At 33.0% G+C, this 18,323-nt stretch overlaps 1 protein-coding gene across 1 annotated transcript in view; it reads left to right on the top strand.

The window, feature by feature from the left end:
- Nucleotides 1-18,323, top strand: part of BLTP1 (bridge-like lipid transfer protein family member 1) — a 236,236-nt gene that overhangs the window by 165,132 nt on the left and 52,781 nt on the right. The window contains exons 61-67 of the mRNA XM_051966253.1: nucleotides 7,399-7,625; nucleotides 8,033-8,233; nucleotides 8,426-8,556; nucleotides 9,926-10,049; nucleotides 16,049-16,158; nucleotides 17,019-17,109; nucleotides 17,839-17,901. Coding sequence (XP_051822213.1) covers nucleotides 7,399-7,625; nucleotides 8,033-8,233; nucleotides 8,426-8,556; nucleotides 9,926-10,049; nucleotides 16,049-16,158; nucleotides 17,019-17,109; nucleotides 17,839-17,901 — 947 coding nt within the window. The remainder of the gene's footprint in view (nucleotides 1-7,398; nucleotides 7,626-8,032; nucleotides 8,234-8,425; nucleotides 8,557-9,925; nucleotides 10,050-16,048; nucleotides 16,159-17,018; nucleotides 17,110-17,838; nucleotides 17,902-18,323) is intronic.

The raw sequence follows: 18,323 nt of genomic DNA, 5'->3' as shown, positions 1-18,323 counted from the left end.
AATCACTAGAAATCCCTAGAGCCCAAGTAAAGAGCATTTCCTGTGGTTAGAGAATTCCTCCAGATATTCTTGCTTGCAGGTGTCATTGTTCTGATTTCATCAGATCCCAAAACCTTGCAAAGCCTACATAACCTTTCAAGAGCTTTTGTTCTGACCAAGCATACTACTAAAAATAACAACAACAACAACAACAACTAAGTAGATGGAGAATATCTACTGCTATTATATATAGCTTAGAAAGTTTGTCTATCTATAAAAAATATCTGGAAGTGATGGTAGAAACAGGTAACTCACTGGAAGCAAAAGTGAGAAAAGGCTACTGAAATATGTTGTTTTAATGGATTCTCTCCCCCAATTCTCCCAAACAAAGGGCCATATTTTTATACCAACATTACTTTGGAGATGGTGTATATGAGTTGTTGAACAACCTAAGAAATTAAAAATCAGTATCACACAAGACAGTGAGGTCAGTAGCACAATGGATAGAGTGCTGGACCTAGAATCAGAAAGACTCATCTTTCTGAGTTCAAATTCAGCTTCAGACACTCATCATGTTACTCTGGGCCAGCCCTCAGTTTGCCTCAGTTTCCACATTTGTAAAATGAGTTGAAGAAGAAAATGGCAAACCACTCCAGTATCTTTTCAAGAAAATCCCAAATGAGGTCACAAAGAGTTAAATACAGCTAAAATGAATGAATGACTGAATAACAACAAAATTTAATCATGACATATCACAAATAATATTTTTAAGGAAAAAAAATCTTCAAAACCTATCACTACATCAAAAAATCTGAAAATAGATAAAACCTTCCAGTTTTGGACTCCCTTTAAAGTAATGGCATAGAACTGACTTTTCTTTGGGGATCTTGCTTGTTCTTTGTAGTTTTGCAACATTCACTTATTTTATTATTATTCACTTTATATTCCATATATATTGTTTGGTTATTATTTGTATTGGTTTTTTTGCTCTATTTACTTCATTCTGTGTCAGATCATGTAAATCTTTCTGTGCTATTTGTCTTTTTTTTTTGTTATATTTATTGTTCATAATAATATTCAGTTGCATTCATGTACTACAGTTTGTTTAGCCATTTCCCAGTCAAAGAATAGCTGTTTCATTTCTAATTCTTAAGCTATCACCAAAAGTGCTACCATAAAAACTATATTTTTTTTTCAGATCCGATGCAATAATAATTACATTCAATAAAAAGCCAGGGGAAAATAGACCAAAAAGTAATTGGAAACTAAATAATCTCATCCTAAAGGATGAATGGGTGAAACAGCAAATCATAGACACAGTAATTTCATCCAAGAGAATGATAGTAATGAGACAACATACCAAAATTTGTGAGATGCAGCCAACGCAGTAATAAGGGGAAATTTTATATCTCTAAAGGCGTATTACTTGCATAAAATAGAGAAAGAGATCAATGAACTGGGCTTGCATCTAAAAAAGCTAGAAAAAGAGCAAATTAATCCCGCCCCCCCCCAATCAAATACTAAACTTGAAATTCTAAAAATAAAGGAAAGATAATAAAATTGAAAGTAAAAAAAAAATATTGAATTAATAAATAAAACTAAGAGTTGGTCTTATGAAAAAAAACCCAACAAAATAGATAAAACCTTTAGGAAATTTGATTAGAAAAAGGAAAGTGGAAAATCAAATTGTTAGTCTTAAAAATGAAAAGAGAGAATTTTCCACTAATGAAGAGGAAATTAGAGCAATAATTAGGAGTAACTTTGCCCAACTTTATGCCAATAAATTTGATAACCTAAGTGAAATGGAGGAATACCTACAAAAATATAGGTTGCCCAGATTAACAGAGGAGGAAGTAAATTGCTTAAATAGTCCCATTTTAGAAAAAGAAATAGAACAGGCTATTAATCAACTTCTTAAGAAAAAATACCCAGGACCAGACAGATTTACATGTGAATTCTACCAAACATTTAAAGAACAATTAACTCCAATACTATATAAACTATTTTTAAAAATAGGGAATGAAGGACTCCTACCAAATTCCTTTCATGACATAGACATGGTATTGATACTTAAACCAGGTAGGACGAAAACAGAGAAAGAAAATTATAGACCAATCTCCCTAATGAATATTGATGCAAAAATCTTAAATAAAATATTAGCAAAGAGATTATAGAAAATCATCTCCTGAACAATACACCATCACCAAATAGGATTTATACCAAGAATGCAGGACTGGTTCAATATAAGGGAAACTATTAGCATAATTTGACTATATCAATAACCAAATTAGCAAAAACCATATGATTATCTCAATAGATGCAGAAAATGTATTTGATAAAATCCAATACCCATTCCTGTTGAAGGCACTAGAGATTATAGAAATAAATGGACTTTTCCTTAAAATAGTCAGTAGCATCTATTTAAAGCCATTGGTAAGCATTATATGTAATGGGGATAAACTGGAACCATTCCCAATCAGATCAGGGGTGAAACAAGATTTCTCACTATCACCATTACTATTCAATATTATATTAGAAATGCTCGCTTTGGAAATAAGAGATGTCTTATTAAAAGAGATTAAAGGAATTAGAGTAGATAATGAGGAAACCAAATTATCACTCTTTGCAAATGATATGATGGTATACTTAGAGAAGCCCAGAGTTTCAACTAAAAAGCTAATAGAAATAATCTACAACTTTAGCAAAGTTGCAGGATACAAAATAAATTCACATCAATCATCAGCATTTTTATACATTATTAACAAAATCCAACAGCAAGAGATACAAAGAAAAATTCCATTTCAAATAACTGTTGATAGTGTAAAATATCTGGGAATCTTAACTGCCAAGGGAAAGTCAGGAACCATATGAGCAAAACTACAAAACACTTTCCACACAAATAAAGTCAGATTTAAACAATTGGAAAAATGTCAAGAGCTCTTGGATAGGTCGAGTGAGTATAATAAAGATGACAATACTAAACTAATCTGTTTATTTAATACTATACCAATCAGACTCCCAAGAAACTATTTTATTGACCTAGGAAAAATAACAACAAAATTCATCTGGAAGAACAAAAGGTCAAGAATTTCAAGGGAACTAGTGAAAAAAAAAAATCAAATGAAGGTGGCCTAGCTGTACCAGATCTAAAACTATATTATAAAGTCGTGGTCATCAAAACCATTTGGTACTGGCTAAGAAATAGACTAATTGATCAGTGGAATAGATTAGTTTCACAGGACAAAATTGTCAATATCTATAGCAATCTAGTGTTTAACAAACCCAAAGACCCCAGCTTTTGGGATAAGAATTCACTTTGACAAAAACTGCTGGGAAAATTGGAAACGAATATGGCAGAAACTAGGCATTGACCCACACTTACTTAACACCATACACCAAGATAAGGTCAAAATGGGCTCATGATCTAGACATAAAGAATATTATAAATAAATTAGAACAACATAGGATAGTTTACCTCAGACCTGTGGAAGAGGAAGGAATTTATGACCAAAGAAGAACTAGAGATCATTATTGATCACAAAATAGATAATTTGGATTATATTAAGTTAAAAATGTCTTATACAAACAAAACTAATGCAAAACAAGATTAGAAGAGAAGCAATAAACTGGGAAAACATTTTTAAATTCAAAGTTTTTGATAAAGGCCTCATTTCCAAAATATATAGAGAATTGACTCAAATTTATAAGAAATTAAGCCATTCTCCAATTGATAAATGGTCAAAGGATATGAACAGACAATTTTCAGATGAAGAAATTGAAACTTTGTAGTTATATGAAAAGGTGCTCCAAATCACTATTGATCAGAGAAATGCAAATTAAGATAACTCTGAGATGCCACTATACACCTGTCAGATTGGCTAAGATGACAGGAAAAGCTAATGATGAATGTTGAAAGGGATGTGGGAAAACTGGGACACTAATACATTGTTAGTGGAACTGTGAATGGATCCAACCATTCTGGAGAGCTATTTGGAACTATGACCAAAGGATTATCAAACTGTGCATACCCTTTGATCCAGCAGCGTCTCTACTGAAACAGGGAAACTAGTCAGGGAAAACTGAGGGAACTTCTGCAGATAAGAAATGCCAGGCCCAGTTGTGCTGCTGAAATGCACCTGGGCAAGAAGGAACCAGCATAGGCTTGGTGATTACAGAAGCAGTGGAATAGGGAAGCTGCAGACAGTTAGAATCTGAGTCTTGATTTAGGGTTCCAGGCCAGAAGGAAGAACTCAAGGAAGACCTGAAGCCAGAAGCACCATCACCCCCTACCTTCATGATTAGAGGTGACTACACTAACAGTCTCTTATTTTTAAAGAATAAGCAGGCAAAAGAAATACAAATTAAGACAACTCTGAGATACCTGTCAGATTGGCTAAGATGACAAGAAAAAATAATGATGACTGTTGGAGGCGATGCAGGAAAACTGTGACACTGATGCATTGTTGGTGGAGTTGTGAATGCATCCAACCATTCTGGAGAGCTATTTGGAACTGTGCCCAAAGGGTTATCAAACTGTGCATACCCTTTGATCCAGCATTGTTACTACTGGGCTTATATCCCAAAGAGATCCTAAAGAAGGAAAAAGGACCCATATGTGCAAAAAAAGTTTGTGGCAGCCCTTTTTGTAGTGTCTAGAAACTGGAAATTGAATGAATGCCCATCAATTGGAGAATGGCTGAATAAATTGTAGTATATGAATGTTATGGAATATTATTGTTCTGTAAGAAATGACCAGCAGGATGATTTCAGAAAGGCCTGGAGAGATTTGTATGAACTGATGCTGAGTGAAATGAGCAGGACCAGCAAATCATTATATACTTCAACAGCAATACTATATGATGATCAATTCTGATGGACATGGCTCTCTTCAACAATGAGATAAACCAAATCAGTTCCATTTGTTCAATAACTACATCCAACGAAAGAACTCTGGGAAATGAGTGTGAACCACAACATAGTATTTCCAATCCCTCTGTTTTTGTCCACTTGCAATTGCTATTTCCTTCTCAGGTTAACTTTATCTTATTTCTAAGTCCAGTTTTTCCTATACAGCAAAATAACTGTATGGATATGTATACATATATTGTATTTAACATATATTGGTCTACCTGCCTTTTGGGGAAGGGGGTAGGAAGAAATGTTGGAACAGAAGGTTTTGCTAAAATTACCAATGATCTCGTCATTGCCCTCCCCCCCCCAAAAAAAAAGTTTTTTTCTCTCCTGCTTTCCTTCCTTCCTTCTTCCTTTTTTCCTTTTCTTTTTTTTCCCTCCAATGATCACAATAGCCCATAAGATAATATTTATAAAGTGCTTGAAACAGTGCCTGGCACATAGTAGGTGTTTAATAAATGTTTTCTGCTCTCCTGCTTTCCTTCCTTCCTTTTTTCCTTTCTTTTCTTTTTTTTTCCTCTCCAATGATCATAACAGTCTATAATTTGTTGGACTACCTCTGTACTTCCATCTCAACATGAGCCTTCACTGTCTTTATCCCCTGAGTGAAAAGATGTTAGCAATGCCATTTTTATGGCCTCTGCTTCTATTTGGTGCATTCCTAATGTCCATTTTTTTCCCTGAAAGATAATGCTTAGTTTTGCTGGATAGTTGATTCTTAGCTGTAGTCCCAAGTTCCTTTGCCCTCTGGAATTTCATAATTGAGGCCCTTAGATCCTTTAAAATGGAAGGTGCTAGTTCCTGAATAGCACTGATTGTGATTTCTTGGTATTTGAATTGTTTCTGCTACTTGAAGTATTTTCTCCTTGACTAATAATTCTGGAATTTAGCTACAATATTCCTTGGAATTTTCATTTTGGGATCTCTTTCAAGAAGTGATTGGTGGATTCTTTCAAGGCTATTTTACTTTCTAGTTCTAGGACATCAGGGCAATTTTCCTTGAGGATTTCTTGAAAGATGTTATCTAGGTTATTTTTTCATCATGATTTTCAGTTAGTCCAATAATTCTTAGATTATCTCTCCTAGATCTGTGTGCCAGGTCAGTTGTTTATCCGATGAGGTATTTTACATTTTCTTCTTCTTTTTTTAAATTTTGATTTATTGATTCTTTATTTCTCATTGAGTCATTCACTTCCATTTGTTCAATTCTAATTTCTAGTGAATTATTTTCTTCAGTTTTCTTTTTTTACTTCCTTTTTTACTTTTTTACTTTTTTTACTTTTTTACTTCCAGAACTCAGGAAAAGACCTGCCTATTCCCTGCCATTTTGGCTCTGCCCCTATTTCTTTAACTCCTTAGTATATTCATCATTTCCTTTAGCTTTTTTATAGCTCATTTATTTATTTTTTTTCTATAAGGTGATTTTTCTTGATTATGCTATTACTTTATTTGACATTTGTTGCTATTTGAGTCATGAAGAGAGCCAATTTCTCTTTTAATTTTGCTATTCTTTTATTTTGTCCTGCTTCTGAATAGTCTAGAGTTGAGTTGGTTAGAGTTTAATTAATAAGAATGAAAAGAAAATTTTCAGCTAGATTTTAGATGGACCTGGTCATTCTGAGGAAAGATAAAATTATATGTGTATATACATATATATATATACACATATATATATATCTTTTAAGAGCTATATACGTGATAACTATTAATATCAATATTAAATTTGGACTCTTTTTAGTAAGCAATGTGGTGCTGACGTTTCCTAAACCAAAGTAATTAATTCTTTAGGAAAATTCCCTTGTTCAGGATGAACAAGAGTATAAAATTAGGGTATTCACTGAGAGAGAGGTATAAGTTTGAGGTAAAACTGACCTAAACTAAGGGAAATCTGATGTAATAAATCATAATATAATTGTATGATTCTTGTTATAGTTAAGAGACACCATTTGATGTAGTCAGAGTGGCAGCCTCAGAGCCAGGAAGATCTGGATTAAAATCCAGCCTCTGATACCTACTAGCTCTAGGCAGCTTCAAGACTGTTTTTTTTTTTTTTTTTTTTTTTGCATTAAAATGTGCTAACTTGCAATTGGTAGATGGCGTCAAAGAGATACAAAAGCACCTAAATGGTGGAATTTTAGCATTTGAGATAGTCCAAATTTGCATGTTTAATTTTAATTTTATTTAATTTTTATATATTTACTTATTTTGTTTAGGGAGTGACTTGCCTAGAGTCACACAACTAGTAAGTGTTTAGCATCTGGAGCCAGAATTGAATTCAAGTCCTTCTGACCTGAGGGCCAGTGTTCTATCCACTGCACCATTTATAGCTGCCCCTGTATGTTTAATTTTCAAAAACAATACAAAATACAGTACATACTGTTGACTTGTTCCACTCCACATAACCTGCTGTGGTGCACATATCTATGTCTTTTCTCATTCCTTCTGTTAGTATTTATATTCATGTTGATATAACTTACAGAACTGCATCTCTCTTCTATCTTTGAACAGAAAGTAGCAGTGCTGGGACCTGGACACTCAATGTGTTATGGAAAATGTGTGGAATTGATGTCCATATGGATCCTAATATTGGGAAGAGGCTAAATGCTTTAGGAAACACCCTAACCACCTTGACAGGAGAAGAAGATGTGGATGACATTGCTGACCTCAGCTCAGTGAATATTGCAGATCTGTCAGATGAAGATGAAACGGACACGATGTCACCCACTGTGCATGCTGTAAGTCATTCCTCTCCCTCTCCGCCCTAGCAATGGGATATCTCATGGGCTGGCTTTGCCTTGTGCCAATAATAATACTGCCTCTAGATGTTATCAGCTGGAGATACTCAATGTTGTGAAGACACTGATCTTTAGAGGTATTGAAGCCCTCTGCTCATTTTACTTGGTTTTTCTGCTTCCTAAAATTCTGGGCCTCCTTGTACCTTAATATGCAGGTGAAGATCCAAAGTCAAAAAAAATTTATAATGTCAAATTGTTAGGATTCATTAGCGAAATAAAAGAAATCATTCTCTTGTTTTCATTCTGATTTTAATAAATTGGATTTTAGAACATTTACTTTTGTACCATGAAATTGTTTCTGTTCTCAGGAAAAAAGGAAGACACTAATTGTGCTATTTATCATTTAGAGTTCAGATGGAAGTTCAATATGTGGAGATGTCAACAAGCTTACCTTTGGGCAGCGACTTGTAAATCACCTTCTGGGACTGACACCCCTAAATCAGCGTTATTCTGTTCCTGCAGAATATCTGTTTGGATCAGAGATGTGTGCTGCCTTTCAGTCCAACCAGACACATAAGAAAGCATGCAGGGCTCACTCATGGGGAAATGTAGGTGGTAATTAAAGGAGTCTGAGTGAACATGATGAGACATAGATCACTAACGAATCTCTCTAATCAACTCAACAGATTCCCTTGATTCTGGCATGCTCTTTTTGATCTCAAATGTTAATTTTGTGTTTAATTTAGATGTGCTTTTTCATAATGTTCTAAGTGTTCACAAATATGCATTTGATTTTTCAGGAAGTTGTAGATTATCGAAGGCCAGGAGCATCCTGTACCCAACCAGGGGAATTGAGAGGGAGGAAAATCATGAAGCGCATTGTGGATATTAGGGAACTTAATGAACAGGCCAAAGTAATTGATGATCTCAAGTATGTATGGATGGTTACCATTGATTTAATTGATTATTCCTGATTCTGATAAGAGCAAAATCAAACTCATATGTAAAGAACTTTGAATGTGCTATTACTCAGTTCCTTTCTTTTACAAATGAAGAAACAAGTGAAGATGCCAAGAGATTTAGAGATTTGTCCAGAATAACACCACTAGCAAATTAAGAGCCAGGGATTAGAACCCAGGTTTTTTGACTCCTCCACTAAATTACTTAGTTGAAGATATTAATCTTTCTCCCCCATCAATATATTTTATTTACTTCATTAAATATTTCTCAGTTATATGTTTTAAAATTTTTTAACATTTGATATTTTAAAATTTGGGTCTTTAAATTCTCTTTATCTCATATATGTGAAGTCCTCCAAAACATTTCCATATTAGCTATGTTACAAAAGAAAACACACACAAAAAAAAAGAAAATGAAAAAAGTATACTTTGATCTATATTCATACTCCATCAGTTCTTTCTCTGGAGATGAATAGTTTTTTTCATCTTTAAGTCATTCAGAATTGTCTGGATCATTGTATTGCTGAGGATAACTAAGTCATTCACAGTTGATCATTGTACAATATTATTGTAACTATGTACAGTGTTTTCCTAGTTCTGGTTATTTTACTTTGCATCTGTTCATATAAATCTTCCCAGGTTCTTCTAAAACATTTCTTGCAGCACAATAGTGTTCTATCACATTCATATGACACAAATTGTTCAACTATTCCCCGATTGATGGGCATCCGCTTGATTTCCAATTTTTTCCTTTTTCAATAAGGATTACCAATATTTTAATATTTTAAAGTTTTCAAAGTCTTATGTTTCTATTTATGGATGTGTATACCGATATAAGTTGGGTGCTGCTATTCTTATTTTATAGATGAAGAAAACTGAAATATACAGAGGTTAACTGACTTAATAAAGTCAGATTTGATCTTAGGACTTCCTTACATTTCATGTAAATGCATTCTTTTATGATACATAGCTCCTGTTACTATTGTTATTTGAATTTCTTGAATGCGAATTTTGCGTTTTACAATATCATACAGTTTTCTTGTAAGGTAAAATTCTCAAGCCCTGTGACATTTGCCCAAGCATGGGTTACCAAAAAAAATGAGCGTAATGTTTGTATACATCTAATGCTTATTTAATAGTATCCTTACTTGGGACTCAAGGAAAATGTACACTTCATGAAGTGTGCCATTTATCTCCATTCTTTGGAACTGTATTGACTGCCCAACAAACTAAAGACTATATAGTCCACTTTAATTTGCTGAATTTTTGTTAAAAGGAGAAAGTAGAAAAAATCCCCTCCTTTTCTAAGTGCTTTATTTATTGCACTGGTTTTTCTTCCAGAAAACTGGGTGCAAGTGAAGGAACCATAAATCAAGAAATTCAGCGATATCAACAGTTAGAGTCAGTTGCAGTGAATGATATTCGTAGAGATGTCCGCAAAAAATTGCGAAGGTCCAGTATGCGGGTGAGTAAATGTTGAAGAAACTTTTTTTTTTAAGGAACCATAAAATATTTCTAAACTTTTAAATATGTTGAAAGAAAATTTTTTTATAAAGTAAATAGGGACATTATAAACTTTATAATTTGTAGTTCTGCAAAAATAGATTTTTCATCCCAAACATGAATGCAAAGTATTATTATCTCATTCAGGTGATATTCTAACATTGGCTTTCTCATCATCTTCCTCAGGTTCAGAATAGGATCCACCCAACATGGTGAAATCCTTTCTGTAGCATTTTTACTGATCTTGTATGGATATCTGTGAGATATACAGCTTTCTATTTATGTTGTCTTTCCTTCCCATTGTATTAGTTGCCCACTTGCTCTTTCATTTATTTATTCATTTATTTATTTAATTAGCTTAAATGCAAAAAAAGAGGGGAGAAAAAAGAAAGTAGAGGGGAAAAAATTGCCATGTACACAGCAGAACATGAAGAGGATTCAAAATGTGAAGTAATAAATTTCCGTTTTAAGAAAGCCTATATAATAAATACTATACTTTGTGTTCAGAGCTCTCCTTGTAGGTTTTCTTTTGTTCTCTGCAGTACATTTTTTACTTTTTTACTTTTTTCCCTTTTCCTCTTCCTACCTCTCCCAGGAAAGTTATAATTATATTTTTATTTTTAAAATTACACACACACACACACACACACACACACACACGCATGTATATGTGTACTTATATACACATATATATTCATATATATCTGTTTAAGACTGTACTATCCTCGTTTGCTCTCTTTTTCTCTGAAGTGGATAACATCATCCTCCATAAGTCCAAGTCTGTCTTTCTCCAAATCCACCAACACATTATTTTCTACATCATAGCAACATTCCAACTTCATAGTATCTAATTCTTTTAAATCGTCTAAAACTATTGATTAATGTGGCTGACATATATTAATTTCCTTATTTTTCTCTTTTGACTAAAACTTTTAGCTTTAATTTTGAGATCAACGATTATTACAAATCTCTGCTTTTTTTTTTTCTAATTCTGCTTCTGATCATTATGTTTATTTCTATCCCTGCTGACTCCTCTGCTTTACTTTTACCTGCTACCTTGTCTTGCTATTACTTAACCTATCCCCCATCTTTTTCCCACCTTTTCTCTCCCTTTTTATCTCATTCCCATTAATCTAGACAGCCTTCTCTACTTCCCATCTTACCCTGTTTCCTCTCCTTCTTATTTCTTTATGAATTTAGAAGACTTTTATGCTCTTCTAAGATACATATGTATTGTTCCCTCTTTATTCCATTTCCAATGTTCATGAGATTCCAGAACTACCAATCTTCCTTTCCCATCTAACCTGTATCAGTTTTTTCTCCTGCACCTCGTTCCTCTAACCCAATTAATCTTTTTATCTTTTGCTACATCTTTTTTTAAAAATTTGCTATATCTTTTAAAAAAGCTACATGCTTTTTAGAATCAAGTCACACTTAGCTCTACCCCAGTTTTTCTTTCAAACCACCCAATTACTAATGACAGTCTTAAGATTTATGGTTAACATTTCCATGTATGAAACATTAAAAACAATTTGTCCTTATTGAGTACCTTGAAGTTAGTCTTTGTTGTTTATCTTATATTTCTCCTGGATCCTTATATATTGGTTCAGATCTTTTTGTACCATGAAATTCTGAAAGTCTGGCAATTCATTGAATATCTTTTTTTTTTTTTTCCATTCAATGTTATGCTTAACCTGGGTATGATATTTTTAGCTGTAATCCTGGTTCTTTACCTCTTAAATATATAGTGTTCCAAGACCTGTGGTCGCCTTTTTAATGTAGCTGTTCCTAATGTTGACTTTATCTTTTTGTAATCTTTTTTTTTTTTTTTGGATTGTTCTTAATTTACTTTTTAGTTTTTCCTCAATCTCTCTCATTTGATTTTTAAAGTCTTTTTTGAGTTCTTCTATAAATTCTTTTAAGGCAGGTAACATTATTTTTTTGGGATAGTAGAGGCTTTTTTTTTTTTTAAATATCACTATCCTCCTCTAAAGATGGACTATAGTCTTTCCTATTCCCATAGTAGCTTCCTATGGTTGGGTTCTTTCTTCTTTGCCTGTTTATTTTTTTTTTAAAGCTTTTTATTTACAAAGCTTATGCATGGATAATTTTTCCAACATTGACTCTTGCATAACCTTTTGTTCCGAATTTTCCCCTCCTTTCCCCCACTGTTTTCCCTAGCTGGCAGGTAGTCCAATATATGTTAAGTATGTTAAAATACATGTTAGATCCAATATATGTATACATATTTATACAGTTATCTTGTTGCACAAGAAAAATCAGATCAAGAAGGAAGAAAAAGAAAAACTGAGAAAGAAAACCCAATAACAAAGCAAATAACAAAGAGAATGAGAATGCTATGTTGTTTTCCACACTCTGTTCCCATGGTTCTCTCTGGGTGTAGATGCCTCTCTTTGTCACTGCACAAGCGGAACAGGTTTGAATCCTCTCATTGTTGAAGAGAGCCACGTCCATCAGAATTGATGGTCATATAATCTTCTTGTTGCTGTGTATAATGATCTCTTGGTTCAGCTTATTTCACTTAGTGTCAGTTACTGTAAGTCTTTCCAAGCCCCTCTGAAATTAATCTGCTGGTCATTTCTTAGAACAAATAATATTCCATAATATTTCCTTTTCCTTTTTCCTTTTGTCAGGAAAAGGGGAAATGGAGAGCAGAAGGGTAATGATATGCATACTTCCTAGAAAGGGAGTTTGGGGCCTCAGTGTAAAAGGCAACAAAAGCCAATCTTTTATTTTAGAGGCAGTAGGGTGCGCCTGGAGCACAGAGGAAGAAAGAGTCATAGTCATATTTAAGCTTAAGGAAAATCATTGTGACAGTCCTGTAGAGAAGGATTGGAGAGAGAGATCTTTGAGGCAGAAAGACCACTAAGCAGAACATTGCAATAGGAGGATGATAATGATGGCCAGCACTAAAGTGTTAGCTATGTTAGTAAAAAAGAGGGGTCAAAAACAAGAGATCTTATAGAAGTAACAATAGCAGAGTTTACTAACTGTTTGTAGATTTGTAGATGAAGGAGAATGAATATTCCAAGGTAACAAAGTCATAAATTTGGGCTGCTAGAAGAATGGTTGTGACCTTAACAGAAAGGAAAATTCACAAGACAGGTATTTGAGGGGAAAGATAATTTAATTCAACTTTGGATATGTTGAGTTTAAGCTGTTTTTCAAACATATAATTTAAAATTTCCAAAAGTAATTGGAAATCCATTAGTCACACATTTCTAGAAGCCCAGGATAGAGATTGAGGCTAGATTGACAGATCTAGGATTTACGGCATACAGAACAAAATTAAACTCATGTGAACTGATGAGATTACCAAGAAAAGCCCACAAAAAATTTACTCTATCTCAGTTTGATTTTAACTATATCAAGGCCATCCTACTACTTAAGTTTTTTTGTTTGTTTGTTTTTTAATTGCATTTAATACAAATGCTTTCCACTTAATCCTCCCATACCATTTATAGTCCCCAGCTCTTCAAGTAGAGGTCTTCACTTCTTACTGCAGTGAAAAAAAATGTGGCTATTTAACAAGAGCTCTTTCTTCTTCCTTCTTCCTTATCCCCAATTCATCTGACATCATCTGCCACTATATGTTCCTTTACACCAGCCTCAGATGATATCAAGGTCAGCCCTTCTTCCTGTACCCTTGAACCTAATTTTTCACATCTTCTTTAGCAGATTGCACTCACCTTTATCTTCATGCTTTTTAATCTTCTATCTTTATTGACTACTTCCCTGCTTCCTTCAAACTGAACCAAAATCTTTACTTCATCTGTCATCCTACTATCCTTTCTTTTATTCTCAGTTAAACTTGAAAAAGCTGCTTATACTCTGTTCTTCCATTTCCTCTCTTCTCTTATAAACCTTCTACAGTCTGCCTTGCAGTCTCATCATTCAGCTGAAACTTCTCTTTCCAAAGTGATCCCTATAAGTGCCAAATCTAATTACTTTCTCTTAGTCTTCATCCGTGGACATGGTTGGAGACCTCCTTCTGGGCATATTCCCTCATATGGATTTTTGTACTCAATTTCATTTGTGATGATTTTAAAGATTCAAGAAACATAGTTTCTGAGTAATTAAATCGTCTTATTAATAAGGCCAGCAGATTATTGATAAAAGGATGGTCATTTGGCCATCTGAGATTAAGATTCCTAAGATTCCTAGGTGTTCCTGAGTGGTGCCTAATCAATTTTGATTGCTTTATCAGGTGGAATGTAGAATATCATGAGATACATGACTTAGGTCACTCAAATCTTAGTCTAAGAGACATTAATTTCCCTATCACGTGTTTTGATATAAGAGAGAACCAACATTTTCCCAGGATTTGTCTGAACAAAAATGAGCAGGAATACACCCAATAGACTAAACTTAAAATTTCTTTTGCTGTCTGATTAGATCTTGGCCTGTAAATCTTTAAGAGAGATTTTCCACACTTCTGATTTCTGGATAAGGAAGAGGAAAAACTTTAGTCCTAATAGAATAATGAGTTGTTAAATATAATAGAGAAATATTCATTTCTCATTCTCATCCCTCTCTTACTGTATCTTCATGTTATGTCCATTAACTTCAGTTATCTATCACAGTTCTGTTCTTTGCCTTCTTTTCTCTGTCTATATCTCACTTAGTGATCTTATCAGCTCCCATGGGATTAATTATCTCTGTGCAGATAACTTTCAGATCTATTTACCCAGCCTTTATTTTTTCCCTAAATGACTTTGAAATACGCCAATCAATCAAGATGTTCTGTAGATATCTCAAATACATTATGTCCAAAACAGAACTCATCTTTTCTAAACTGTCCCCTTTTCTGAACTTCCCTGTTACAGCTGAGAATATCCCATTCTTCTATTGATCCAGATTCTGTCTTCTTGTCTTCCTTATCATTCCCAAATTTTTTTCCTTTTAAGTCCAAAGCACTTTTTGTATCTTCTTACTCCACTCACACAGCTGCTATCTTAGTTCAGCATTAGATCAGTTAATAATCTTGGATTTTTGCAATAACTTTACAGTTGTTCCCCTTACCTCAAGTTTCTTTTTTCTCATAATGCATCTTCCTCTTAGTTGTTAAAGTTATTTTCATTAAAAATAGGTCTGAATGTGTCACCCTTTTTCTCAACATGACACCGAAATCCTATTCTTTTCTCTCCTGCCTTGATTTACTCACATTTCTTAGTTTTCATACTGGCTTATCAGAGAGGTTCCCAAATGTAGCAACCACATTGCTACAGCCCAGACTCCTAGAGGTAACCTTGCTTTGAGGGAACTATACTTTTACTCCTCATAGCTATAGTTCTTGAGCTCCAGTGGAATGTTTCCAATTTTGTTAAGTTGTACAAGATGACCCCAACTTTTTTTTTTCTATTTTCAAGCAATTTTTCTTCTTTATACCTCCCCTACACTAAAAAAAATTTTTTTTGGTAACAAATAGACTCTTATTAATTCTTACTCAGAAACCTTGAATAAAGAAAAAGCAAAACAAGAATAATCACAACCTAGTCTTCCCTCCACCTCACTCTGAGAATTCATAGCTCATTAAGGAGATTAAAAATGAGAGGAGTGCCATTTTTTGTTCACTTATCCTCTTACATTTTTCCTTCTCCTTTTATCCTCAGTTTACAAGTGGTACATTGTAATACTGTATTTAGCTTTGACAATTATATTTAGGAATTGTAATATATTCTTATTAACTTTTCTGGAGTGTTTCTGTTATAACAAAATTTGACTTCTTGGAATACAGTGTCAAAAATTTGACTGTAGTTTTTTATTTATTTTTGACTATATTTTAAAATTCACAATGTTATAGTGACTAATTTATCACTGATTAATTTTGAAATTCTTTCAGTAAGAAAAAGATTAAGTAGAATTTCATTCTTTTTGTGAGAAAAATTTTTTAAATAATTGATATTTTATAAAATGCCAATTTTTCATCCATTTTTTCAGGCTGCTTCACTGAAAGATAAATGGGGTCTAGGCTATAAGCCCAGTTATAGCCGGTCAAAAAGTATTGCTGCTTCTGGAAGACCACCTCTTAAACGAACAGAAAGATCAAGGTAATAGAAAGAAATATATGAAAAGAATTTGTAGTTAGGTAATAAAATTGTAGTCTTCAATAATAGAATATTACATGTAAACTAAAATACTTTATATGCCCCCTCTTTGCTTCTTAAAAAACTCTTGGTTCTGCTCCAAGAAGTAAGAAAAAACAATTTTTTTCAGATGGATAATAAGATAATTGATTAAGACAAATAACAAAACATGTGTTTGTTGCCAAATTTTAAAATGAAATTTATAGTGTTAAACTGATTGGCACCAGAAAGTCTAGTTCAAGAATAATTTGTGTTTAGTTTATTGAGAGATAGCTAAGGAAAATCAGATGTATTTTTAATCTTTGTGTCTGTACACACACACACACACACACACACACACATCAATGTAATATATATTAATTTATCCAAAAGAAAAACTTGTTAAGTTGTGAAGTGAAATGCTAAGATTAACATCGTCTTTTTTTTAAGTGAAGCAAAAGGTGGATAGTTTTTTTTGGCCTGGTTCTATAAAATAACAAAGTTTAGTGTGATGTAAAGAGCTTCAGGCTTTTAAGATTTAGTTTCTAAATCAGCTTTAATTACTATGTAACCATAGGAAGACAGTTCATACTTATATATCTTTGTGTCCTATTTGTACTATTTGTAAAAGAAAATTCTTGAACTAGGTAATCACAAAGATCCTTTCTAGATCAAGTTTTCTCTAAGTATCCATTAATTTTTGTTGAAGTGATTATACCAAAATGAAATCAGTGAATGATCCCAATTTTGAGATCTAGAATAATAATGTAATTATTGATGTACTTAGTAAATTTTAAGAAAAATATTGTACTATTTGATGTTTCTCTCTTTTATATGGCTTGCAGTTCTCGATTAGGAGAAAATGAAGAGCTCCCAGAAATTCGTGTAGATGCAGCATCTCCTGGACCCAGAGTGACATTCAATATTCAGGATCCAGTAAGAGAAATCTTACATATTATATTAGAGCTAGGAACAATTTGTCAGTTTTTGGTAATTTCAATAACAATTTAAAAACAAAAATATACAATTTTAAGAGGCATCCAAAAGAATATAGATTAAAGATTCTCAAACTTTAAAATTCACAGAATTCAACTTGAACAACTATCCCACAGTCCCTATACCTTACCTGTTTGCATTTGTTAACACCAAAAAGCATTTCATCAAAATTATTGAGAAAATTTGATTTGCTTATGGCAAATAATGGTTTGCTTTCTGTGAAATAACACAATTATTTTTGACAGAAATACAAATAAAGTTGTATTGTAAACTTATGCTATGAGATATCAGCTAACAAATCACAAATGGTCCTTAGGAGCACTTTGAGAACCAATCTATGTTAATTACCAGGTAGCAAAAGTTTTTCTATTAGTTGATTAGCTTTCCTTTTAAGTAAATATTTGCTTCAAGCTGTGATAGCTTTTGCATGATTGTATTTATGCTATCTCTGTTGTCATAGGATACTAGGTATATGAGTTTAAGAATATAGCTCCAAATGAAAAGGTAAAAGTTAATTCAGAATCAATATTGTCAAAGTAACCATCCACTGTATGTGAGATTTGAAGCTGAGATCTTTGTTTCATTCTCTTCATCATGCTTTTTTATGAAGTAGCTACTGTTTTTATTTTATGAATTTTGTTAATTTTTTTCTTTGTCATTTTAATTAAGTTGAATAATACAGTTTGGGGAAATGCACAACAATCCCGATGTCCAGGGGAAGTGTATTTTAAGGTACTGATAAAAGAACACAAATTATGCTATAAAGCTAATTAACTTTCTGCAAAATCTGTTTTCAAATTATCTTCCTCTTATTTCAGACTAAACTCAAATTTATTTAAAAAACCTTACAGAGAATTTTAAAATTATTCTAATAATTTTGTGTAAGCGTGGCACCATATATAATTTCTATAATACACATGTATAATATGCACACACAGGAAAGTACCTAACAGCTTTTTAAAAATATTAAAAAATTCATTTAATATTTTTAAAAATTAAACATTCCTCCTTTCAATTTTTAGAGTTTTAAAGTCAAGAACTTGAACAGATACAAGTGTTGAACCCAAAAATGGAGCAAACTATACCATTTTGTTAAGTCCCTTATTAGACCTATCTATCATCATCCTCTCTTCATTTTCATCATCACCGGCACT

This window comes from Antechinus flavipes, chromosome 6, assembly GCF_016432865.1.
Source record: "Antechinus flavipes isolate AdamAnt ecotype Samford, QLD, Australia chromosome 6, AdamAnt_v2, whole genome shotgun sequence".
NCBI lineage: Eukaryota > Metazoa > Chordata > Mammalia > Dasyuromorphia > Dasyuridae > Antechinus > Antechinus flavipes.
This window is presented reverse-complemented; position numbering and strand designations above follow the sequence as displayed.